This window comes from Phyllostomus discolor, chromosome 3 (genome assembly GCF_004126475.2).
Source record: "Phyllostomus discolor isolate MPI-MPIP mPhyDis1 chromosome 3, mPhyDis1.pri.v3, whole genome shotgun sequence".
NCBI lineage: Eukaryota > Metazoa > Chordata > Mammalia > Chiroptera > Phyllostomidae > Phyllostomus > Phyllostomus discolor.
In genome coordinates, this window is record NC_040905.2 from 45,915,534 (window position 1) to 45,942,646 (window position 27,113).

At 38.1% G+C, this 27,113-nt stretch overlaps 1 protein-coding gene across 4 annotated transcripts in view; it reads right to left on the reverse strand.

Annotated features, from left to right (window-relative positions):
- ANKRD31 (ankyrin repeat domain 31) overlaps nt 1-27,113 on the reverse strand; it is a 119,824-nt gene that overhangs the window by 9,768 nt on the left and 82,943 nt on the right. For all 4 annotated transcript variants that reach the window (XM_036020425.1, XM_028517576.2, XM_036020427.1 and 1 more), the window contains 5 exons: nt 19,991-20,078; nt 16,528-16,624; nt 12,214-13,213; nt 10,070-10,210; nt 3,234-3,336 (listed from right to left, as the gene is read on the reverse strand). In XM_036020425.1, coding sequence (XP_035876318.1) covers nt 3,234-3,336; nt 10,070-10,210; nt 12,214-13,213; nt 16,528-16,624; nt 19,991-20,078 — 1,429 coding nt within the window. The remainder of the gene's footprint in view (nt 1-3,233; nt 3,337-10,069; nt 10,211-12,213; nt 13,214-16,527; nt 16,625-19,990; nt 20,079-27,113) is intronic.

Here is a 27,113-nt window from a genome sequence, read left to right on the forward strand (position 1 = left end):
TGTGCCAGGCATTGGGGAATATAGTAGGAAGCAAGGGCACACAGAAGTTTCTCCAAATTCAAAGATCTTCTCAGTCCATCAGGGGATTGTAATTAGGTAACCAGCAATTATTTATAATGATATTATAAGATTTGAACATCTCTTTGCACAAGTGTTAGAATCTATACACTTCTTATAAAATTAAATAAAATTTAAAAGTTTCCCTCATTTTTAAAAACACCTTACCCAAATTTTCCTTTTCCAACACCTATTTTTTATTCCAACACCCAGTCCCTCTACTGGGTCATCTAAACAAGGCACGTCTGAAAGTGAAAGGGTATGCCACTAATAATTTTGTTAGATTAAGGACTGCCTAGGTCAAACCGGGATGCATGGTCCCTTAGTCCCGAAAAACTATTCTGAACTGTGTGATCATCAGAAAGTGTAAGAGACCAGCTTCTGTTCATGATCTGAAGTAGGCTGATGCAATCCACACTGCCTCATCTTCCCTTCCATGAGCACATGCTGATATGCAGAAAAGAGACAAAGCTTCTCTCCCGAATGTTTTACTTATGATAGAATAAGAGAGTTTTACAATTTTCTAACTTGCCATGTCTTTGGATTTCTGTAAGGTACCACAAACCAGGTACAGAAGAGCCCTAAATCAAGAAGGTCCAAACAAAACTCCAACAGCAGCCTGCAGAGTGCCAGCAGGGACCTGCCTGTAGATTCCTAGTCCTAGATCAAGGTAGCAAGAAATGGGTTGGCATACTGGCACCTCCACAGTTCTCAAATCAGCATTAATATTTTTTGAAATATCTAAAGGAAAGATAATTCAAGATTTAATAACAAGAAACTTTATAGTGTTGATGACAGAAACAGCAGTTGACAAGACATTTTTTTGTTTCATGCTCACATAGCAGGGAACTATGGTCCCTGTGAGGAAGGAGATGCATGGCTGGGGATGGACATTCATGCCTAGCACCAGAACATCTGAGCAGAGAACCTTTGTGATATAAGGAAGAATGTATATTTCTGCTTTGAGATTAGAATCTAAGAGGAGAAAGAGTTTGCTTGGCTTTCCTTCCTGTGTGTGTGTGTGTGTGTGTGAGAGAGAGAGAGAGAGAGAGAGAGAGAGAGAGAGAGAAGGAGAGAGAGATACTGACAGATCCTGTGGGCACTAGAGCAGGTGTGCTTTTGGAAATCAAAATGAAGGGCTGAATGTACCAAGTTTTCAAATTATTATCTGCATAAGAATAACATTCTACTAGTCATTCAGAGTAATAGGTTTAGAGTAGTAGGTCAGACTGACTACATAAGAATCACTTTTAAAAATTCAAGTACCTAGTCTTGGCCTGGTCTCATATATCAAAAGGTTACAGGTTTGATCCCTGGTTGGGGTACATACAAAGGCAACCTATTAATGTTTCTCTCTCACATCAATGTTTCTCTCTCCCCTTTCCTCTCTCTCTAAAATCAATAAACATATCCTCTGGTAAGGATTAATAAAAAATTCAGGTTCCTGGACTCTACTCCAAGATTTGATTAGATAGATCTGCAGTCAGGGTTAGGAACAAAGACCGTAACTTATTAAAAAAACTACTTTTAGTTTGTTAAGCCCTTTAACTTCACCACAATTCTTGTTTTACCAGATCTGTTTACCCCACAAATGATAAAAAGCACTTTTCAGGCTGTCTTCAGAAAGCTGAGAAAAATGTATTCTATTCTTAAGCCAGTGTTAGAGACAAAGGGGGGTCCTAAGAGCCTAAGAGGTTACAGCAGATTAGATATCAAGTTTGGAGAGGAAAGTACTTCGAATTATTGGGGTTTGTTGTAAGGGAGGGAAAAGTCCTGGAGCATCTTCATTAGGGGCTTGATGGTAGTAATCCATTTGGATTCCATTCATGACTCTGGTTATCACAGTATTATTTCCTATTTTGTACCTCCTCTCTGCCTACATTGTTCCCAACTAATGTGAGACAGGGAAACTGAGGGGGAAAGAGGGGCTGCTACAGCAGAGAAGGGTAAACTTAACATTAGTTATGTCTGTTTTCCAAAAATGTGTGCTGCCCCTTTAAGATCATTTCAAAATCTAACTAGTGAAGACTAGTTAGCAGCAGATTTTGCAGGCTAAGTTTTCAGTTTTTGCAGGCTAAGATCGCATCAGATAAATCATAACTGTTGGCTACAGAAAAGAAAAATACTTTTTCCCTTTTATAGGACACTTAAAAAAATCTACCCAAAGCAAGTGCAGCATATATTCAAAGAAAGAAATTATGAGGGGAAGGTATCATTTCTTAAATTATCCTAGAATCAACTGTAGTTAGAAATGGAGTACTGTAAACAAACAGATAATAACAAGTATTGGTGAGGACATGGAGAAATTAGACTTATACATTGCTGGTGGGAATGTAAAAATGGTTCAGTTGTAGGGCAGTTTGGCTGTTCCACAAAAAGCAATATATATAATTACTATATGATACAACAATTTTACTGCTGGGTATATACCCCAAATAATTGAAAACATATACTCAAATAAATACCTATATACATGCGATCATAGCATAGCCAAAAAGTAGAATGACCCAAATGTCCATCAAAGGATGAATGAATTAACAAATTGTGTTATATATGGGATACACTGGGATATTATTCAACCATAAAAAGGAAAGAAATACTGATAGATGTTACAATGTGGATGATCCTTGAAAGCATTATGCTAAGAGAAAGATGCCAGAAAGATACACAAAAGGTTATATACGGTGGGGCAAAAGTAGGTTTATTGTTCATATGGAAAATAATACAATAATTAATAAAAAAATAAAGAATAAATTGTGTCACAAACTCACAACTGTAAATCTACTTTTGCCCCATCCTGTACACTGTATGAATACATTTTATGATACCTTTAGAACTGACAAATCCATACGGACAGAAAGCAGACTGGTAGATTCCAGGGACTGGGGGAGTGGAGAATGGAGAATAACTGCTGAATGGGTGTGGGATTTCTTTTTGGGGTGATAAAACCAGGTACAGGAGACCTGTACCTGGAACTACACAGGTATTTGGAACTACATGGAAGTGGTGGTTGTACAACATTATGAATGTACTAAATGCCACTGACTTGTTTACTTCAAAATAGTGATTTGAATGTTACGTGAATTTCACCGGAAAAAAGAAGACAAAAAAAAAAAAAGAGAGTGTTTGGGTGTATTTTCCCCGTAACTAAGAAATGGGTGTGAGTGTGCACATACCTGGAAGACAAGGTTGATGTTGCTGGGGTACCAAGTCTGGTTCAGGAGGTATGGGTACTTCCTCAGAAACATACTTTAAAAGCTCCTTTCCCAGATATGTTACCTGCATATGATTAAGCAAAGAGTTAAAGAACCATATACATTTCATAAGGAGCAAATTGTAACTTTGGTAAAGTATTGACTGTTGTATATTAAGGATTGGTAAACTTCCACCTTCTTTTGTAAATAAAGTTTTATTAGAGCACAATGACACCCATTTGTTTACATCTATGGCTGCATTTCTGCTACAAGAGGATCGAGCAGTTGCAACACAGACTATGCCCATGAAGACTAATACATTTATTATTTTGCCCTTCACACGAAAAATCTGTTAACCCCTGTTGTATATCATTAATTCTCTCATCCATTCACTTATTCAAAAACCATTAATTTGGCACTTGATACTTTTTAACTTTAAAAAATTATGTTGCATTAATAAAATTAAGCCACAAAAGTAATGGTACTTTTCAAGAAATCAGATATTTAACTGATTAGATTAATAAACATTTTGGGTCTATACATTTAAGGTTTTTCTTATGGTTTGTTTGTGAACTTAACTATTGTCAGCCCAAAAGGTTAGAGCTTAGAAATATCTACACATGAATGGACTGGCAAATACTTAGGGCCTAAGTGTCTTTGGGTTCTCTACTCTTAGTTCTAGGGCAGTATGATAATATACTCCCAGAAGCTTAGGTTCACTGTTAAACCAAGTCCCAACTTGTACACCCCTCCAAGATGCCTTCCCATAACCTTTAAGCTCAGGTAATGACCCTCATCTAGGCTCCCCTAACTTCTGTGCTCATATTTCTGTCAAGGCACTTCTCCCATTTAAATGAAATTATGTGTTAATGTATCTGTTTCCATTAAACTATAAGCTCCTTGAAGACAGGGCCTATGTCATATTCATTTTATACTCTAGCATTTCACATAGTGCCTGACAATACTGGGAAAAAACCTCTGAAGTCCCAGCTCTTAAGCAAGATTCTTAAATTCTCTGAATCTCAGTTTGTTCATCTGTAAAACAAGTACCTCCATTAAGCTTATTAAGTTTCAAGGATTAAAAGAGATTAACACGAAAAGCATTTGGCATACTGTCTAGCACATCGTCAATAAATGCTTGTTATTGAACAGAGCAAGGAAGGCCTAAGGGATCGGGAAGGGTCAGGCACCCTTTGAGCTCAATCCCATGACCAAAGACTGGTAATGGAAATGAAACAGACCTGGCCTACCCCGTGTGCTAAACCCCTCTACTAGCCATGAAAGAAGGAGAGGTGAGGCCCTTGAATGCCATATGTTAGTTTTTTTAAAAAACTAACAATAAGAAACAATGGATTTTGCTCATCTTATGCCCTGACAATATCCAAAACACTTCATGCACTCATCAATATGCAGTCTTGGTATGTTTTCACCTATATCTCAGATTTAAAGTACATTTTTTTACCAGTTAATGCTGGGCAATATAAGGTGGTAAAATTGTATATCAGTGGCCTTAGAGATCTTAAACATACCAATGGGGTAAATCCAGACACACAAAGAACACAACATTAAGAAAATGCACTGAGCCCTGGCTGGATGTTTCAGTCAGTTGGAATGTTGTCCCACACACCAAAAAGCTGCAGGTTCGATCCCTAGTCAGGGCACACACCTAGCTTGCAGGTTCACTCCCCAGTCGGGGCGTGTATGGGAAGCAACCTATTGATGTTTCTCTCTCATATCAATGTTTCTTTTTCTTTCTCTCTCTCCTTTCCTCTCTCTCTAAAACCAATTAACATAGCCTCAGGTGAGAATTTTAAAAATTAAAAAAAAAAAAAGAAAATCCACTGAGTTAAAAATCTGTTTTCCACAAGACAGAAGTGATTTATTGAACAAGGGTAGTAATAGATCTCTAAATGAACAGGCACTAGGTCACTTCTGGAAATGGTCTATCTCATAATAGCACCCGTGCTCCAGTTGGGTAAAGTATAAGGGTACCATCCCACCCTAACGTAATAATGCAACACATTGCTCATGTTTGTGGTGATGCTGGTGTAAATAAACCTACTGCATTGTCAGTAGTATAAAAGTATAGCACATACAATTATGTACAGTAAATAATACTTTTTAAAAAATTTTTATTTATTTATTTTTAGAGAGGGAAGGTGGGGAGAAAGAGAGAGAGAGAGAGGAACATCAATGTGCGGTTGCTGGGGGCCGTGGCCTACAACCCAGGCATGTGCCCTGACTGGGAATCGAACCTGCGATGCTTTGGTTCTCAGCCCACGCTCAATCCACTGAGCTACGCCAGCCAGGTACAGTACATAATACTTTATGATAAACTACTATATTATTGGTTTGTGTATTTGCTATTCTATAAAAAAATAAAGAATAAGAGCAAACAGTCCTCACATCTGCCTATGACTCAAACTCTGATTCCTGGACTAAATCTCATTAGATACAAATCTAGCTCACATGCCTGCTAAGACAGAGGCTAGGTTCTTAGGGTCTCAGACTAATACTCTCCAGCAGTTGCAGCAACTTCACCAACCCAAAACCCATTTTGATGAAGGGCACCTGGTAGGATGCTACCTTCCCCCAGATGAGGATAAGTAAGAGAGGCGTAGCTCAGGGTAAAGTGTATTCTGTGAAGATACCGGTAGGTGGTTGTGTTCTTGCCTTTCTGAAAGGTAAAACTAAAGGGATGCTTCACCCTGAGGCCACTGATGCTTTCCCTGAAGCTCTTAATAACAGACGATCCATAATTCCTCAGAAACCAGACTATGCTGATTCCTTGATATCATATTTAGGGAAAAAGTGGGGTATGGGGTGTGTGTATGTGTGCATATTTGGGGTAGATGGATGATTCAGTTAACCACTATTCTAGAAATGTAGTGAATGAGCCGAGTGAAATGATCACTTAATTTTATCTTGGTTAGGTCACTGGAGAAATTAAAATATAGTATTAATTGTCCTTAATTGCAGTAATAAATGTTTCTCTATACCTTATGTACCAACATGCATCAAGAAAATAATATAAAACACAACCTTCCTTTGAATATTAAAGAAGTGCCTAAGAATTTGTTTTCTTGCTGGGCCTTCATTTTATTTGAAAGTACCAGTCCATTTTTCATGTCTTTAGAAAAAACAGTTATTGGTATTGACTAATGAGAATTTGCTCGCAGATGATAAATGACTGTTTTAATTCCATTTCAAGTTTTAAAAAGTTAACAAATTTTCACTATTCCAAGAGCAAGAAAGAGGAAAGGATGATAGTTTTGTATCTCAGGGGAGAGTAAATGGGCAAAGTTCATTTGTTTAAGTTCATTGCAACATAAAAACACACTGGGGGCTAAGAAAATTAAAATACTTCTTAAGGAATTCAGAAGGCAAGATAAAAAGTAGTATCAAAGTGTAATAGCTGCCTTGGAAGAGCTGATCCTAGAGAAATGATAGGTATCTTTCCACTACTCACCTTCCCCCAACCACCATCCTAGAGCCGCCCTTTCTCTGCTTCCCCCAGACGCCCTATGCAGTCAGAGGCAAGAGAAGGGCAGTAGGCTTCTCACATTATTTATGTCTTCAGGATTCATACTTCCTGGACATTTGTATTTCAAACGGACCCACATCTCTAACCCTCTCCTCTGAGTAGAAGCTGGGCTCACAGGAGGTTTAAGTTACAACACATTGGGAGAGTAATTAATGGACTGAATGAGGCTGTCTGTCCAGATCAACAGTTTCCATCACTTTCTACATTCCCACTCAACTTTTCCATATCTTGATATCCCTAATCATGGTTGTGGGAGAAATTTTTTTAGAAAGTGTGTAGGGTGAGGGGGAAACCTTAGAGAAAAGGCAATACTACATCCAAAGGAGTATAAGGGTAGAAATTCAGACCCGAAAGCACTCGAATGAGAAGTATGTTCGCAAAGAGGCCTACTCTGCTCCTTGAGTTACTGCCCAAGATGGCAGTCTACTTTTCATCTGCATGACTCTAGTTCTCGACATTCACAAAAATGAACTGTCATTCCCTTTCTTATGATTCTCTTACTGTTATTATATCACAGACAGGCATGTTTCCTGTGGAAGTGGGCAATTTTTGCTGCACAAGAATAAGGCTTTGCAGAAAGTCATAAATGAAGCAAAATGATTCTGTGTGTTTTGCGTTTAGGGCATCCTGTGTCCAATGAAAGGAAGTGGGCCTCCCTTGTGTGTGGTTGTTGCAAATGTAAAAAATAGTGGACAGGGAATCAGTGTGAGCTCAGGTTCTAGTCCTGGTTCTGCTACTTACTGGCCTTGAGGCCAATCAGGTCACTTAACTGCCTGCAACCCTGTTTTCTCATGTGTAAATAAAGATTATGGTTGACCTTCTGAACTCATGGGGTTTTTGTGATAGAATATGCACAGAAGAATTTTATAAACCACACAGTGCTATGCAAGCCCTAGCATTTCCAATTGGAAAGGTCTTTAGAGATCATTTAGCACTACTACTTATTTTTACACATAAGAAAACAGGTTCTGAAGACTTAAAATGACTTGACTTAGATCAGTGATTCTCACTCAGGCTACACATTAGAATCCCTGGAAAGCTTTTTAAAAAATGCTACCACTTGGTTTCTAACCCAGACTATTAGATCAGAAGCTATGGAACTGGAGTCCACTAGTTTTAAAAACTGGTAGGTTTTAAAAGCTCCCTAAATGATTCTAATGTGTAGGCAGGGTTGACAACTGTTGCCTACATCATGTAACTTATCAAGGGTGCTATCAGGAACAACCACAGTCTCCTGTCTCCCAGAGAGAGATCAGTCTACCACATCAGGATGATGCCTAGGAGACGGTGTCAGTGACTGCAAACAGGGACGCCCAGTGGGAGTAAGCATCAGGCCCAGCTGCTGGGGTGGTAAGTATGAGTCATCTCTGTGTCTAGTGGCTCTGTCGTTCTGTCTTATGCAAGACAAGACCTAATTTTTCGGCATCTCTTGCCTGACAACCAACCATTCCTGGCCTGTAGCTCCACCAGCATTCTTAAAACTAGTCAGTTGAAATGTTCACATTTAGCAATGTAACAAAAGCTCCTTTCATCAAGAAGTGACTGAATTCAGGAGTTACTCCAAGACAAGGAAAGGTACAGGCTGTTTCTGTGGTAAACTTTAAAAGAGGCTTTTAAATCTTGTAAACTCTGTATTTTAATACAGAAACTCACTGGGGTAGTGTTTTTCATCCTGGAGTATTTACTACAAGTACATGCATGGCCTACGGAAATTTAAAAACTGTTTCTGTTTTTAGGATAATTTAAAAAATATATACTACCTCTCAGATAATCTGTATGAATATCTTATATCCAAGAATTGCTCTAATATTGGTTCCCAACCTTGCATTTGGCTTCACTATCATATAGGTGTTAAACAATACAATTGACATGGCTGGTGAGGAAAGACCAGAAGCAATGTGAAATGTAAATGAAGTACACAGTAAGGGCTAAATGATGTCACAACCAGCTATTCAAAAGCAGGAAATGCAGTAGTTCCAGTGAGAAAAAGGCGGGGGAGACTTGAGTCATCACCAGGCAAATGGTAGCAGAGGTATGACAATCTCAAAAGAACCTAAGCTATAGCAGTCAGTACCATATTCACACTGTGAGCATAAATTCAGTTTTAGCAAAATGATATAATCTATCATAAGTTTAAGAAACTCTGTAGAAAAAGGAATTCCCATGGATTAAGTATTAATTACTAATATGCAAACATGATTTATGAATCCATGGAAAGGACTGGGCAAGATAAATTGAAAGCAAGTGGTCTGCTGATGCCAAGGGTTGGAAGTTTAAAAAAAAACACACAAAACTTTAGGAGACAAAAAAAAGGACAGACTATAAAGTAAGAAAATTCAAAACGTGCTGATATAAGTGAAGGAATTGAAATACAGTTCTGGAAGCACCTGCCACAAAGGTGGAGGAGACCAGAATGCAGAGTTTAAGGATACAGATGAAGAGCAGGGGTTAGGGGAAAAGGTGGGCAGAGCTAAATTGGGCACAAAAGGAGAGAGGAAGCTGTGCCTTCTATTAGTGCTGGACTGAGGCTTAGTATAAGAGCTAGCAGAGGCATCTGCAGTGCTATGAAACAGTCATGGTAGATGTCCAATTATTCACACTTTCCTGGGTGATTCATTGCAAGACTTCCTTTAAGTGGTGACACAGACATCTGGAGGTGGCTGAGCACTGGACCTCAAGGGTGTCAGTCATTAGTAGTCTTCAAAGTGGTAGACAGACTGGATTTACAAGTCAAAAGACAGACTGAGGGGGAGGCTACTAAGTTGGGGAATTCTGAATGAAAAGAAATATTTATTTGAGAAGGCTAGCAATTCATAGATAAGACTATGTTCAAACATAAAGGTGGACCATAATTTCTATGGGTCTTATATCCCTTGCTCATTCCTTCTGTCTTTAGGAGAAGATTTGGTCAGAATACTGATAACATATTAATAAATTATTAATGTATCAGTGGTTACAAATTTTCTATGTGGAATCACAAAGAACTGAAATCACTTGGGTTCAAGAAAATTGGGGCATTCAAATTTTTGAGACTAAGTGAAGAACAAGGAAGGAGATGTTCAGTCAGCTGTGCAACCTTGCCCCCGGGGAGCTCTTGCCATAGGAGTTGTGGGGAAAAGCATGCAGCATATTGCAGAAGGGACACATGGGGACAAAAACAAGCTTGGAGGACTTTCAGATTTCTTTTTTTAAAAAGAAGTAAGTAGTTTTATCATAAAAAATGGTACCTTTCCATTTTAATAAGAAGTTAAAGATAAACTTAAGAATGACTCACCTTACTCCAAGCATAATTCCAGGTCACACAACTGTCACTTCCTAGAAGATCCTTGAGCCAGGTGACTGGGTTTTGATAAATCTGACCACTTTCTACCTTAATTTTACCACTCAATAAAACACTGGCTTTGTGGGTAGTCCCCTGAAGAAAAAAATATTAAAAAAAAAGATGAAATATGTAAACTTCTACTTCTGGCCATGAAGAAGTAATAGGAACCAGATTTACCGTAGCATCTGACACAACCCAAAAGACAGAATATATAAAACAATAATTATCAATCCTCAAAACTCAATAAGAAAACAAGAATAAAAATTGGACAAGAGATTTGAACAGACACTTCACCAAAGAATAAATATGAAGACAAATAGCACATGAAAAGATGCTCACCCTAATTATTATGAAATGCAAATTGAAACCACAACACATGTACTACTACATATATATACATATATCTACACTGCATGTTAACACAGCTAAAGTTAAAAGGCTCATCATGTTAAGTGTTGGCTAAGTAAGGATGCAGAGGAATCACAACTCTCATACAGAGCTGGTAGGAATGTAAAATGTTACAAACAACTTTGGCAGTTTCTTAAAATGTTAAATATACACTTACCATATACAATTCAGCCACCCCACTCATAAGTATTTACTCAAGAAAAATGAAAACCTATGTCATATCAAAACTGTCTATCAATGTTCACAGTAGCTTTATTTGTAGTAGGCAATAACTTGAAATAATCTAAACGCTTACCACAAGTGAACAGATAAACTAGTATATACATACAATAAACTACTACTCAGCAATAAAAAAGAATAAACCATTGATACATGCTACAACAAGGATGAATATCAAATAATTACGCTAGGAAAGAAGCCAGACAAAAATAAATACATATGGTATAATTCCACTCACACAGAATTTTTAGGAATGCAACTAGCGTACAGGGACAGCAAGCAGACCAGGTAACTGTCTAGAGAGTGGCATGGGAAGGGAGCAGATGAAGGAGGTACACAACAGCACACAAAGAGATTCTGGGGTTTGAGGGACATGTTCATTATCTTGCTTGTGGTCATGGACTCATGGATGTATACCTATGTCAACACTTGTCAAACTGTACACTTGAAGTATGTTTAGTATAGTGTGTCAATTACATCTTAATAAAGTTATGAAGGAAAAATAGCTGAAATATGAAAAGTTGTATTAAAATTTTATTATAGCTGGTCCAGGGAAATAACCACAACTGTCAAAAATACAAGTTAATGTAACTAATTTACTGAGTAAAATATGATTTGCTTTGACTAATCTGAGGTAGGTATTACTTAGCAAGAAATTGGTTAACAGGCAAGCAAACAGGAATTATCAAGGGATCTGAGATGAAGCTACTAATTTGGTATTTAAATTATAGTTCGGAGCTTTAAAATCAATTTTTTTGCTCCTAGCTTATAAGTAAAGCTTACTAGGAAAAGCCTTATTATGTGGAAATGGAAAGGGCTGGAAAGACTAGTCATTCAGATTAAGTTCCAGTTAGCAAGGACTGATGTCTGTTGGACTGGCCCATCAGCAAGGAAGCGTTCCAGGACCCTGCAATCTTTGCCACTCTGAATTCCTCCTTCAAAAAGTGAATGTGGGGAGAGAGGAGAGAAAGCCTCTTTCATTGGCATTTCCAGTACCATCATTTTTTCTCCTCTATTTTTATGCATATGTGAAACTGTTTTAATTGAGTCTGATGTATGCAAACTCCAGGTCAGTTTTGTCTGTAAACACAAACTGAGCTTCTAAGATGAATTTATACTTATCTCTTATTAGGGGAAGCTTTAACAGTACACTGGTAGTTCCCAAAACTTTGGAATCAAAGCCAGCTCCAACTTATTTTCATGTTGTTCTCATATCCTTCCTGGTGCAATATAATTGACTAATTCTGGTCTGAGAGCCCAAAGGTGCTTGTGACTGAAATCTGCAGGTCAATTCTATGAGCATTTCACTTGCTAAGAAGACAGTGGTTGTGTCCCTCCATTCAAGAAGCCCAGTCAAACCTCATTTCACTAATTGGAGTTAAAAGCCTACACTTGGTAGGCTTTTCTTACCACCAAAACTTACTCACTTAGAGAATTTACATGATTTTAGAGAAAAAAAAATAAGATACCTGTGTTTTGAATTCCAAAATGTTATTTCCTGGGTTAATTCTTCCTAGTACTATCAGATCCTTTATCTGCATACATTTCTTTTTAGGAGCTGTGCTGTGGTTTAAAGGCTTTTTTGTAGAATGCTGCCGGCCAGGCCCAGAGGAGGAGGTACTCTGACTGTCATTCACACGTACAACAGCAAAAGCTGATTTTTTAAGAGATGTTTTCACCTGATGCCCCATATCACTGTCTAAGTTATCAATAACTTGATGTGTCAGGTTTTCTGATGCCCCCCTAGGTGGTTGCTGGGAAGGTGTTTTCCTTTTTCCTCTTTTTGGCTCACAATTGGAAAGAGCCTGACCACAAATGACAGTTGATGGAGGGCCATCATTTTGGGCAAATACACTTGTGATTTCTGAAGTATTTAATGTGCCAGTTTGTGCTGAAGAACTATAGGACTCATGACCTTTGGCTGTATTTTCTGTAAGATCATTTTCTTTTTGTGAATATTCTGCTGGAACAATAAAAGCAACAGGTTGGGGTGGCAACTTAATCTTTTTAGTGCCATCTGAAGGTCTGGATTTTGATGACACATCCAAGTTACAGTCACTGACATTTTGTCTAGAATTCAGCTCATTTCCAGGAAATTCTTCCCTTCTCACTGTCTCCAATTTTAGACAAGTGTTGGTATTCTGGCTGTCGTTCCAGGATTCCACAGACAACTGTGTTTCCTGTATGCTTCCACAAACAGGGCTGATGAGAGAAAAGGGGCCTGAGGGGGGCTGCACTGGATTTTCCGGACTGGTAAGCTCTTGGCCCTCCTTTTCACAAGAGATCTCTGAGCTGGATGGCAGCTTCCTCCAACTACAACCAGACACGGAGGTAACATTCTTATAGTTTTGAATTTTCTGGCTTATTTTTTTCTGTGTTTTTGCCACAACTAACAGGCTCTTCTGTCTTGTGGCCAAGTTAGCCAGTTGTTCTCTCAGGGCACCATGCTTAAATGATTCTACAGATACCCTATTGGGAAGAAATAGAAAGAGACAAAAATACAAACACAGTAGAAAACTTTTTTTAAAACAGTCATTTGCATTTTAAAGATACTTTGTCTCAATTCAAATTTGATCACCTCAAAGTACACATGAGTCTGTCTCTGCAATTTATATCCTTTGAGAGGGAGCTGACTCTTTATGTACTTGAGTTGGCCTTTTTAAGGAGGTAACAAAGTCGTTATCCACATTTATATTGATATCATTATTTAGCAGTTGTGAGTCAACCCTAAAAAAGAAACAAAACTTGGGTAGTCTATCTAGATATCTACTAGTCCTTTACTTGGAAGCTAGCAACTGATGGCCAAGGAGGAACATCATTCTTCTTCATACACACACACACACACACACACACTAATTCTTAATGTATATACATAAAGAATTCTTCTAGAGAATATATATACAGTATATATATACAGAAAAGAGAGAGAAACATTTCTCTGCTGCATCCTTCACACGTCCAATCCAATGAAGGAGAGAACCACAACCCACACATGTGCCCCAACTGGGAATCTAATCCGTGACCCTCTGGTGCACTGAATGGTGCTCCAACCAACCAAGACACATGGGCCAGGGCAGGAACACCATTGTCTATGTCTGAAGTTTGCCTACCTGTTTAGTGTGGAAAGGTGTGTCCATAAGTAAAATTTGGGAGTAAGTTCCACTCAAGTTCCCTTAGCTATGGAGGAGTGAGATTATTTTGTAAATAATTATACTTGAGCTAGATCTGAGACATTCAGTTCAACAATTACTGTAATTGTACTTTGAACTTGTACTGAAGCATTTTCAAGGTCAGAGGGACTGCCTACATAAGCACTATCCTGTGTACCTCCCCAAAACCAAATCTCTTAGGAGCTTGAGGGCTAAGTGGGAGGAAATGACTCATTCACCCCTCTTTCGGTTATACCACCTATTCCACAGTTATCTTCAGGATATCTTGACACCTTATTTCCAGTGGTTCTCAAACTTTTTGTTCTCAGGACTTTATACTCTTAGAAATTACTGAGAAACCCAAAGAGCTTTGTTTATATGGGTTTAATCTATCATTATTTACTGTTTTTAGAAAATAAAACTGAGAAAACTTAAAAACACAAGAGTACCCAAGCACGCATTCCATTAACTATTAGAGTGATGATGTTATCACACATCATGTGGCCTCAAGACAATTCCATTGTACACTCATGAGAGAATGAGAGCAAAGAAAGGCAAATAACATCTTAATATTCTTATAAAAATAGTTTTGACTTCACAGACCCCTTGAAATGGTGTCAGGGACCATTAGGGACCATCCTTTAAGAGCAACTGTTTTAAGGGAAGCAGTAATGTAGATATCTGTTTCTTCTATCCCAGTTTAGAGTTGTTGGTACTGAACTCCAAGTAGACTGGGTGTTAAAGCAAGCAGTAGAGGCAAGTAGAAGAAGCAGCAAGAAGGAATCAAATTAGCAAATAACTGGTAGCATAAAATGCAAGAAACTAAATAGAGGAAAAAGAAATTAACAATGCAGTTAAAACCAGGTGAAACAGAGTTCAGACAGAGAATAAAAGTGTTCTTTGGCTTACAGGCTTTTAAATCTTATAGTAATATTAATAAGGATTTACACTTGAAACCCTATGTGATCAGGAATTTTCCAAAATTCTAGATAACTTGTTAATCAAAAGACGTAAAGAAAAATTGAAGCTAGCCTTTTCCAAAGTCCCCTAGAAAATATTCTTTAGTCAATTTCCCATCTGTAGATCCTATAAGCTCACTGCCTACATAAAAAAGAATTTGTGATACTTATTCACTAGAGAGAAAAGCAAAATTGGGAAAAAGATAGATTTATAAATAAAAATGAAAAACTGATTTTAAAATAAGTTCAGAAAAAATTTGAATATGCAATAGATGTCAAATGATTATAAGAGAAGAATACAAAAAAATTAGAAAGGTTACATGAGAATAAAGAATAGGGTCAAAAAGATATCTGCATATTCATTGCAGCATTAACAACAGTCAAGACATGGAAACAACCTAAGTGTCCATTAATGGATGATGGATAAATAAAATGTTGCACACACACACCGTGGAATATTATTCAGCCCTAAAAAGGAAATTCTACCATTTGTGAGAACACAGATGGACCATGAAGGCATTAAGCTAAGTAAAATAAGTCAGACAAAAAAATACACTCTATGATTTCACTTATATGTCGAATCTAAAAACATATGTATTTAGTATGCATGTGTGTGTTTATACATATATGTATATGTGTGTGTGTATCACATAGATACAGACAAGAGATTGGTGGTTGCCATGGTTGGGGTGTGGGAGGTGGGCAATATGGGTAAAGGTGGTCAAAAGGCACAAACCTCCAGTTATAAAATTAGTAAGTTATGGGGATGCAATGTACAGCATGGTGGCTACAGTTAATAATACTGCGCTGTATATTTAAAAGTTACTGAGAGAGCAGATCTTAAAAGTTTTCATCAGAAGAAAAAAATAGGGGACATATGTAGCTAAGTATATGAAAAACTAATAAAAATAATATCCAAATAAGAAAAAAGTATATATAATATCTTTCTCAAAAAGGGATGAGAAGTGGTATATAAATAATATAAACATGGTAAAACTTCTTAAAAACCCTGAGAATTCAGAAGTACACAAAATGACAAAATATACAAGATTAAATTGCTCAGGAGGACATTTATAATAGCAAAAAGAAAATTTTTAATGTAAAAAATTTGAGTTTACTAAAGACAAAAAATGAGTTTGGGGATTCATGACCAGAAAGGTTTTAGTAAAATTCTTGGCTGTATACAACTTTGTAAGATATTACAATGTCATGTTCTGAGTATTTCCAGTAATAAAGAAGAAAATATCCTTCTGTGAAGTACAATTCACCACACAGGTAATAGATTAGATAACCTCAAAAAGTTATTGTTGGCCCTAAGCAACATTTGTTTTCTTTTTCTTTTTGTAGTTTTTTTTTTTTAATTCTCACTTGAGGATGTTTATTGATGAGAGAGAGAGACAGAGACAGAGAGAGAAACACTGATCAGTCGCCTCCTGTACTCAGCCGATCAAACCCTCAATCTAGGTAAGTGCCCTGACTGTGGATCAAACTGGCAGCCTTTGGTGTACAGGACGATGCTCCAACTAACTGAGCCACCAAGCCAGGGGTGGCTTGGTGGGGGGGGGATGTCCCCCCCAGGGGGGACATCTGTATTCTTAAGAAACTCTAGGCCTTACTATTATAGTTATAAATAGAAAAATCTGAAAACTCTAACACACCTATTTTTTTCACTCACCTGTATTTTTTAGCTAGGTCATCCCTTTCTGCCTTTTGTTTGGCAAGCACATTATCCATAACCTCTTTTATCTCTAACATCTTTTCAGTGTATTGTTCTAGAAACATGGTAATAAAATAACAAGTCAGTTAATTAAGAGATAGCAAACGTTAAATTTGGTCACATAGAATTCAGCCTTACTATTAATTTTATTATTTCCCTCCCTTTTCCCCAATATTGATGGCCCAGATATAAAAATTACGACTTAAGTTATATCACCCTAGGGAAGTACCTTGAGGTGTTCCAGTAAGAACGCTGAACCAAGAAAGCAGGCCAGCCTAGTTCTAATCCTGCTACCCCACTGACTAAGGCCAGTGAACCTGGATGAGTCACATGACCTCTATTAATACTTCGATAGCACTGTATGTATCTGTGTATGCACATTAATATACTTATATAATGTACTGTTCTATATATTTATAATATATATAACTATGTTATATGAGTTTAAAAATAAGGATTGTGCTATCAGTTCTTGTTCCTTTTTTTAGATTTTATTTATTTTTTTAGAGAGTGGGGAAGGAGGGAGAAAGAAAGGGAGAGATGTGCAAGAGAAGCATTGATTGGTTGCCTCTCACATGCCCCCAGCCGGGGACCTGGACCACAACCCAGGCATTTGCCCTGACTGGGAATTGAACCACCAACCTTTCAGTTCACAGGCCAGCACTCAATCCACTGAGCCACACCAGCCAGAGCCAGTTCTTGTTCTTAACACTTACATAGGCTTTCATGAAACAGAAGGTCACTTATAGATTTAACTGAAATAAGTATAATAATTACTTAAAATTTTCCTACTTTCTTCCATTGCCTCCTAAGTAAAGGCAGCATGCACTACCCCAGCCCCATTACAAATCCACAAGATTTACACATAAATACTGATTATATCCAAATAAATTGAAAGACTTAGATATTATCTATTTCTTTTAAACTACTTGTGTTCATTTTAACTTTGGCTTTGTTCCCCTAAGTTTTTGTCTAATTTTTCAGATCAATGCATATTTTTCTAGATAATTTAACTAGAGAAGATGAGTGGTTAGAAATAACAAGTTCAGAGTTGGAATTTGTTCCAGAACCTGCCTTTGCAAGTCCAACAAATGATTTGATAAGGAAAGAATCATTTTTCCCAGAGTAGTTTTTATCTCCCCCAAAAGGCTAGTTTCACAATGTGATGCATGTGCTAACAAAGTGGGGGAACATCTATGATCATTAAGAATTTAAATATAAATTTGTTTAGCAGGTTTGATACTGATATTTCCATTATCTGTGTATCCAGTCACATTGGGTTTTCTAAATGGATTTTAAACCACAGGTAAAAACAACATTATCATAGTAACCTCAAATATTCTGTTTGAGGGTGGGGTGGGTGGGGTGGGGGAAGTGGTGGCGGGAAAACTGAGATAACTGTACTTGAACAAAATTCTAAAAAAGAAAGGATATAAAGATGTGATACATGTGATATTTATCAAAGAGACATTAAATTAATAGTATCTTAGAAAGAGCCTAGAAATTGCCCTAATATGTATAATATTTTAATATATATGATAATAAGGCATTATAAAACAATGAGGATGAGAGGAATTACTCAACAGATAAAAGAGTAGAAAAATGCAGGAAAACTCTATGGAGAGAACTCTATTCTATCCTTATCTAACACCACACATTGAAAAGAGATTTTAGATGAAGTATATAGTTAAAATGCTTAGGAAAAAAAATAAAACATAAAAATTTTAAATGAACATTTTTCTGCTCAGTTGCACTAAAGATTATTTGATATGAGTGAATGCAATACATCTAAAAGAAAAATTTACGAAGAAATGTACAAAATGGGTTTCTTTACTCTTGGACCCTCTTGGCCAAAGATATAAAAGGTGTCAGAATATGAAGGTAGTGAGTTTGCAGAGCTATTGCTTTACAGGGCTATTGCTTCAGTGGGTGGGAAATCCCATCCTGAGCAGCAAAAGCGAGGGGTGTGGGGGTTTCTCCCCTATATTTCAAGCCTAATGGTAGCATTTCTCAAAGGGTTGTTGAGAGCATAATAACTTCCAGTTGAGGTGATAATGGACTCATATCTGGCTTTCTCCTTGAACACCTAGAGGCTGAGACCCTAAAGAGCAAGGAGTTTCCACAGCAGGGCAGAGAAAGCTGCTGCTGTGTTGGAACTGTTCTCCCTTCCAACAGTGGGTCCAATAGACCAGGATCCTCAAGACTTGATGTGGGGCCTGTCCTATGATCCTGCCTATGAAGGCTTCTACCTGTAGGCAGGTAGATGCATAAGATATTGTAAATACTAAATAAAATACATGAATCATCATATTTCAGGGGGGTATAAATTATTTTGGATTATTTTCCTCAAAGTATAACATGTACCATGTGTTAGGCCAGGACGAATAGTAGAATGAGTATAATTTAAAAGGAAATGATTTTTAGAAATCTTCACAGCATAAGCTAGGACAAGAGATGAACTAACAGTTGTATCTTGCTACATGAAAGATTGATGAGGTACTTTACATTATTTTTAGCTAACTAATTTTTAACACTCAGATATGCATATATCAGGAGCTACTTTCCACCTTGTAAATCATAACTCAAGAAAACATAGCTGTGCCCTGACTGGTGTTGCTCCATGGACTGTCATCCTGTAAACCCCAGTAAACCAAGAGGTCTCTGGTTCGATTCCCAGCCAGGTCTCTGGTTGAGGGCATGTGAGAGGCTACTGATCGATGTTTCTCTCCCCCTCTCTCTCCCTCCCTTTCCCTCTCTCTAAAAATAAATAAATCTTTTTATAAAGTAAAAGTAGCTGTGAACTACCAAAGGTTTTCAAATATTTACTGAAGTTTTGAGAAATTAAGATAATTAGGTCAGAAATTAGTCTAATTTGCTATCTTGAATCACTAATGTTTTGTAAACAAGAAGACATCTACGCAGTAAGACATAACTGCTCATTTGAAAGGTATGAGGATTTGCTTTGCTGTGTCATTACTATACATTCCTTTCCTAATTTGTTAAGGGTTACCTTATTCTCACCCAGGGACATTTTTTTTTCATTGCTTTTTAGAGAGAGAAGGGGAGAGAGAGAAATGTCAATTCGCTGCCTTCCGTACATGCCTAGACTGGGAATTACATGTGCCCCGACTGAAGATCAAACCCACAACTTTTTGGTTACAGGAGGATGCTCGGACCAACTGAGCCACACCAGCCAGGGCCAGTAGCTTATTCTGATCACAGTTCTGAGTAGTTGTGTCTCATGCTATACCTTGAATCTAGGTATCTTTATCAACAATTACATCAACTACTGGTTTGCATCACTGACTTCTAATACTCTCTGCTGACATTTTACTCTCACATTTTTTTTAAAAAGGCCATTTTTTTCAGCCACTATGATAAGGTATTAATGGTTCAAACTTCAGTATGAATCCCTATTTACCTGCATCTTCAGGGGTTCTTATTTCAAACTCCAATAAATTTTCTTGTTTTTCTTCTATATCTTGTAGAATGGCACTGATGGTTTGATGCTATCAAATAAAAATATTAAAAACTTCATTACAAGAAATTAGATGTTTCTGATAGGCAACTGACAAATGCCCAGTGAAAGTCTAAAGAAAATGCTATTAAAAATACTAATTTATCAAACAAGGATGGAAATTTCACTATCAACATGGAAGCATTGGTAAATATGCTTGTCTCCTCACACAACTACATCAAAATTACAACTAAACTGCAGAACCACCATTATTCAACACTGCCAGAAATCAAGCTGAATGGAAGTCCTACAACTACAGAATTAAAGAAGAAACCACATCGAAACTGGTAAGAGGGGCAGAGAGAATGGGCTGGTCCTGTACCCACATGTGGTAGATGAAAATCAGGAGGGATATCTTGGGAGTGAGGGGTTCCAGGTCCATACCAGGCCCCCCAGCCCAGGGTTCCAGTACCAGGAAGCACACCTCAAGTACCCAGCATGGGTGATAAGGGAGGCTGTGCCACTGGACCTTATAGTCTCTAGAACTTCTGGTTGTAAAAACCCATGGGGATTGAGGCTATGGAAGACAGAAAACTTCTGGAGTCCCAGGAAATTCCTCTTAAAGGGTCTATGCATGGACTTACTCAAATTACTCCTTCTGAGATCCAGCACTGGGGCAGCAGCCTGACAGGCACCAGAGGCATATGGAGAGGAACTGAGTGTCTGGGATCAGGGTGAAAGCTGAGGGACAACTTTCTTTCAGACAGAAGTGCTAGCAGAGGTCACTGTACCTTTCCTAAGCCCTCCCCTCACAGAGCTGGCAGGTGGGTACCATATCAGAGACTCCATTAACCTGGCTCACACTGTTTGCCCCACCATGGTGATTCCCCGAGGCTCCACCCCACACAATTTTCAGGCACACCCAAGCTGTTTCCAGGGGCTTCTCAATATGAAAGGCCTGTCTTAGCTCATGCTTCAGATTTTCCTCAATTTTCTCAAACAAGTAACATCTGGCCTCAGTGAGCCACATACCTCTTGTTAAGTGGCTCCAGGCCTGGCAATAGCAGTAGCTAACCTTGGTTCGCAGCCTGGCTTTATTTGGGCACCTTCAAGCCCAGCACAAGTAGCAGCCATCTACAGATTGCTCTGTAGTTTATGCCAGATGGCTCCAGACAGAACACACGTAGTGACTGACCTTGGCCTGTGCCTCTCAGGAGGCCTAGAGCCTGTGCACCCAGTGGACAGCTACAGACCATGTTGCAGCACCACCACCCTATTACCTCCACAAGCAACACACTCAAGGCATGGATCCAGAAGGCATCAGAGCCTGGCTGAAGTAAGTCCTGCTCTGTGGAGTGGACCCCTGCATGGCTGACCCCCCAAAATGGTAGGAGGGTGGTGATCACTGGTCATATCCAGTTCTTGCAGCTGATTGGCCTGGGTAAGTCCCTCCCATTAACTTGCCAATAGCAATCAAATCTCACTTAGGAGGGTGTACACAGCCCACATGGTGGGCGCACCTCAAGCACCCAGCCTGGGTGATAAGGGAGGCTGTGCCACTGGACCTTATAGTATACTATATTAGGCTGCTCTGCCAATCCAGAGAGATGTAGAAGCTTTACCTAATACATAGAAACAAACACAGAGAGGCTTCCAAAACGAGGAGACAAAAAAACACATCCCAAATGAAAGAACAGAACAAAACTCCAGAAAAAGAACTAAATAAAATGGAGACAAGCAATCTACTACTAGATGCAGAATTCAAAACACTGGTTACAAGGATGCTTAATGAACTTAGGGGAAAAGTAGATAAATTCAGAGAGAACTTCAACAGCATGAAAAAGGACATGGAAACCACGAAAAACAATCAGTCAGAAATGAAGGATACACTAACTGAAATAAAGAACAATTTACAGGGAATCAACAGTCGAGTGGATGAAGCTGAGAATCAAATCAGTGATTTGGAATATATGGAAGCAAAAAACAAACAATAGGATAATTAATAAGAACAAAGAATCCCCCCTGAAAAAATGAGGATAGGTAAGGAGCCTCTGGGACAACTTCAAGAGTACCAACATTTATATCATGGGGGTGCCAGAAGGAGAAGAGAGAGAGCAAAAGCAAGAAATTGGAAACCTATCTAAAAAAATAATGACAGAAATCTTCCCCAACTTGGTGAAAGAAATAGACATACAAGTCCAGGAAGTGCAGAAAGTCCTAAATAAGATGAACCCAAAGAGACCATCACCAGGACATATCACAATTAAAATGCCAAAGGTTATTATAGACAAAAAGAGAATCTTAAAAGCAGCAAGAGAAAAGCAGTTAGTGACCCACAAGGAAGCTCCCATAATCTTGTCAGCTGATTTCTCAAAGGAAACTTTGCAGGCTAGAAGGAATTGACAAGAAGTATTCAAAGTGATGAAAAGCAAGGACCTATGATCAAGATTACTCTATCCAGCAAAGCTATCATTTAGAATTGAAGAACAGATAAAGAGCCTCCCAGACAAGAAAAAGCTAAAGGAGTTCATCACCACCAAACCAGTATTATATGAAATCTTAAAGGGTCTTCTTTAAAAAGAAGATAAAAAATATTAACAATAAAATGGCAATAAAATAAATAATTGAATCTAAAAAACAAAATAAATGAAAAAGCAAAACAGAAACAGAATCATAGATACAGAGAACATTTTGATGGTTGCCAGAAGGGAGTGGAGGTAGGGGGATGGGCAAAAAGAGGTGAAGGGATTAAAAAATACAGATTGCTTGTTACAGAACAGTCATGGTGATACAAAGTTCAGCATAGGGAATATAGTAGCCAAAGAATATATATGGCAAGACACATGGACATGGACAATGGTGTGGGGATTACCTAAGGGAGTTGGTGGGGGGAGTCTGTGTGGAGGAGTGCAAAGGGGGAAAATTGGGACAACTGTAATAACATAAACAATAAAATATAATTTAAATTTAAAAAATACTCATTTCCAAGAGTGCAGCGGTGATCCCTGAGCACGCAAGCAGTGGCTGGGGGAATCAGTGGGGCAGCGACTGGGGACCAGGGCAGAGCTCACGGCCCAGAAGCCCAGGGAAGTGTCTGACTCCAGGAGAACGGAAGGGTTGACATTGATCCCTCCCGTCCCTGCTCCCGCCCCTGCCCCCACATATAACGTCACAAGCTAGCGACTGGGGCACCCAGCACCGGTGAACACCTAAGGCTCCGCCCCCCACCGTAACAAGAGCGACCAGACCAGAGAAAAAATAAATAAATAAGTAAAATAATAGGAGAGACAGGGAAAGACGTAAGACATGTTTCCAGCAGAACAGATCAGACCCCCAGGACTCATCCTTTTGAGTGACCAAGAAATAGCCAATCTATCAGATGCACAGTTCAAAACACTGGTGATCAGGAAGCTCACGGAACTGGTGGATTTTGGATCCAAATTACATGAAAAAATGCAGATTACCATAAAAGGGATGCAGGAAGACATACGGAGGAGAGCCAATTGTGAAAGGAAGGAATCTGAGTCTCAAAACAACACAGTGGACCAGAAGGAAGATAGAATCAACCAAGCAGGAAAGCATGATGAAATAAGAATTCAAAAAAATCGAAGAAAAGCTTAAGACCATCGAGGACACCTTAAACGTTCCAACATCTGAATTATAGGGGTACCAGAAGGGGAAGACCAACAAGTGGAAAAGCTATTTGAACAAATAATAAAGGAGAACTTCCCCAAACTGGCAAAGGGAACAGTCTTCCAAGAAATCCAAGGAGCGCAGAGAGCCCCAAAGAAGTTGGACGCAAGAAGAAACACACCAAGGCACATCATAATTACATTAGCCAAGGTAAAAACGAAGGAGAGAATCCTAGAAGCAGCAAGAGATAAGGGGACAGTCACCTACAAAGGAGTTCCCATCAGACTGTCAGCTGATTTCTCCAAAGAGACCTTCCAGGCAAGAAGGGGCTGGAAAGAAATATTCCAAGTCATGAAAGACAAGGACCTACATCCCAGATTGCTCTATCCAGCAAAGCTCTCATTTAGAATGGAAGAGAAGATAAAGTGCTTTTCAGATAAGGTCAAATTAAAGGAGTTCATCATCACCAAGCCCTTACTTTATGAAATGCTAAAGGGACTTATCTAAGAAAAGAAGATAAAGAAAAGACATGTATAGTAAAAGGACAGCAAACTCACAATTATTAACAACCACACCTAAAGCAAAACCAAAAGAAACTAAGTAAACAACTGGAATAGGAACAGAACCACAGAAATAGAGGGCACAAGGGGGGGCCAGCAGTAGGGGTGGGAGGAGGAGAGAGGGGGAAAAGGTACAGAGAATAAGTAGCATAGAATGTAGGTTGAAAATAGATAGGGGGAGGGCAAGAATAGTACGGGAAATGTAGAAGCTAAAGAACTCATAAGTATGACATATGGACATGGACTAAAGGGGGGGAAGGTGGGTGGGAGAGGGGGCACAGGGTGGAGGGGAGTGAAGGGGGAAATGGGACAACTGTAATAGCATAATCAATAAAATATATTTTAAAAAATAAAAATAAAAAATAAAAAATACTCATTTCCCTTTACATTCAAAATGTACTCTTGCTTTGTTTAATTTTAACTGTATAAATATTGCATGTTTGGGGGAAAATAAACTTAAAATATATCTTAAGTAGCAGATCTATTTCTGGAAAACAGGATCATAATTTTTCATTGACTTCTGTTATAATTATAGGTGTAGGAGAAAACCAAACAACTCAGCACATAGTATTTACAGATAACATATATACAACAAGTTTACTTTAAGGCTTTATGACTATCATTGCACACTATTAAAATATTGCACACAATACTAGAAATACAAAACACTACTCAAAAGCTCACAAAGGAAATTTAAGACCACATCTTTATTCCCCTGTCAGTATTAATCTTCCTTCCTGGAATGTCTTCAATTTATTCTGCCCAGATCCCTCTCTGTTACGAGAAATAGAATCAGAAAGCGAACTCTTAAACTGGACTGCCTGGGTGTAAATTCCGACTTCATCTTTTCCGGGCTGGTAACTCCAGCAAGTCGCTTACTCTCCTTGCTTGAATTGAGTAACCTATGTAAAATGGTTAGGACAGTGCCAGCACAAAGTTAGAGCTCAATAAATACTGCTTATTATTATATAACACCCATCTCATGTAAGAAACCTCTTAGTAATCTAATCCATACTGATTTTTCCTTTCTCAGAATTACTTAAGAATTTTAGTGCTACCTAAAGTAGCACTAAATATATTAAGTATTTAGTATTAATATGTATGCCATATATATTATACTTCTCCATCAAGATAATGAGATCTTGTAGGCAGAAGCATGATTTTTATATTTACATGTGGTCTCCATACTGTTGGATATGTACTTGTTGCTAAATAGATGACAACTGATAAAATGACTCATATTATCTTCCCTTTAACATATTCTCAATACACATTCACTTTTAAAATGTATAGATCCTCAAAGCCTTCTAAGTATTTTACTCTGAGATTTTACTTTGTTGCCCAGAAGGGATATGGAAAATGTACATAATAAAACCATCCAACTATGTTGAAAAGCAATCTCATTGCTGTCATTTATAAAATGAATCAAAATGAAACTATAAAATACACATATTCAAAACAAATAAACAACCAGATTTATTTCTTTTTACAATGAATGGCTATGGTTATAAAAGCAAACTAAAGGTCTGAATTTGGGCCCAGGCTAAGCCTCTACCTACAGGTTCAAATAAAGAAAACAACTTCTGATGCTGGCTTTCTTTTCTGTTTCACCTTATATAGTGGATGCATATAGTCTTAGCCACCATTGACCATAAGCTTTCACTCCCATACTGCCTCCATACTCCACCTTCATTACTACTCAAGTATCTTAAAAAACAAACCAAAAAAACCCTAACCTAGTATGTATCTTTGGAACAAGCAGTTTTACACAGTTTATATTCTCCTTACTATAAAACTTCACTGTGATTGTATTCCGGATTTGCTATTTTTACTATGTCAGAATCATCTTTGCCTCTGACATCTCTTTTAAATTTTGTACAATATTGCACAATGGTAAAGAATACAGGCTCTGGAGCCAGATTGCCTGGAGCTTAATTCTGGCACTGGTACTTAATAGAAATGTAATTTTGGATTAAATTATTTAACCTATCTTATTTTAGCTTCCTCATCTACAATAAGGAAAATAATGGCAATAACAAAGCCTACCTAGAAGGATTATTATGAGAACTAAATGCATTAAGATAGTAGTTAGAGGACAGCCTGCCATATGGTAAGTACTCAGTGAATGCTGATTATTATTATTTCTGTATTTTTTAAATATTAGATAGAGGAGGAGGCTACCTACATGCTGTGACCTGAAGGTAGCACCAAACTCAAATCACCTCATTTCCTTTGTATGTGGCCCCAGAGTTACTCCTCATTCCCAATTTGGTTTGAAATTCCTAATGTTCAAAATCAGTTTTACATTTAAACTCCTCATATTTCATTTTAGTTTTATTTTTCTTTTTTGTAAAGTTGGTTTTCTTTAGACTCTTATATCTCCATTACACATTCTCTAAGGCTAGGCATCTAAAATGATACACATCATTGCTAAAGCAAACACCCATCGATTTAGTAATAATAGAGTGATTTTTCATAATATTCTAATCTTTACATGAAAACATACCTGTAAGATACAATATAGTGGGCTGAGCTGATATAGAAGGACCTACTACCAGCACATGGAAACAATGGACAAAATACAATAAGCTTTAAACACACACACACACACACACACACGCACGCACACACACACAGAACTAAAAACGGAGAAAGAAAGGGAAATTCCCTGGTGCCAGAAATAAAGCTAGAGTGGCCCACTGGGGATTTTGGAACAAATACAGGTATTAGGGGCTAGGTTTTCAATGCCCATAGAAGAACAAGAGATAAGGCCTCAAGCCTGCATGAGGAGGGAGGTATAAAGGAGTTCCTGCAAGCTGCTTGTGGCCCAGAGTGGGTGTACCTATAGATTAGATAAGAATTAGAAAAATTCTCTTGTCACCCCATCCAGGGCT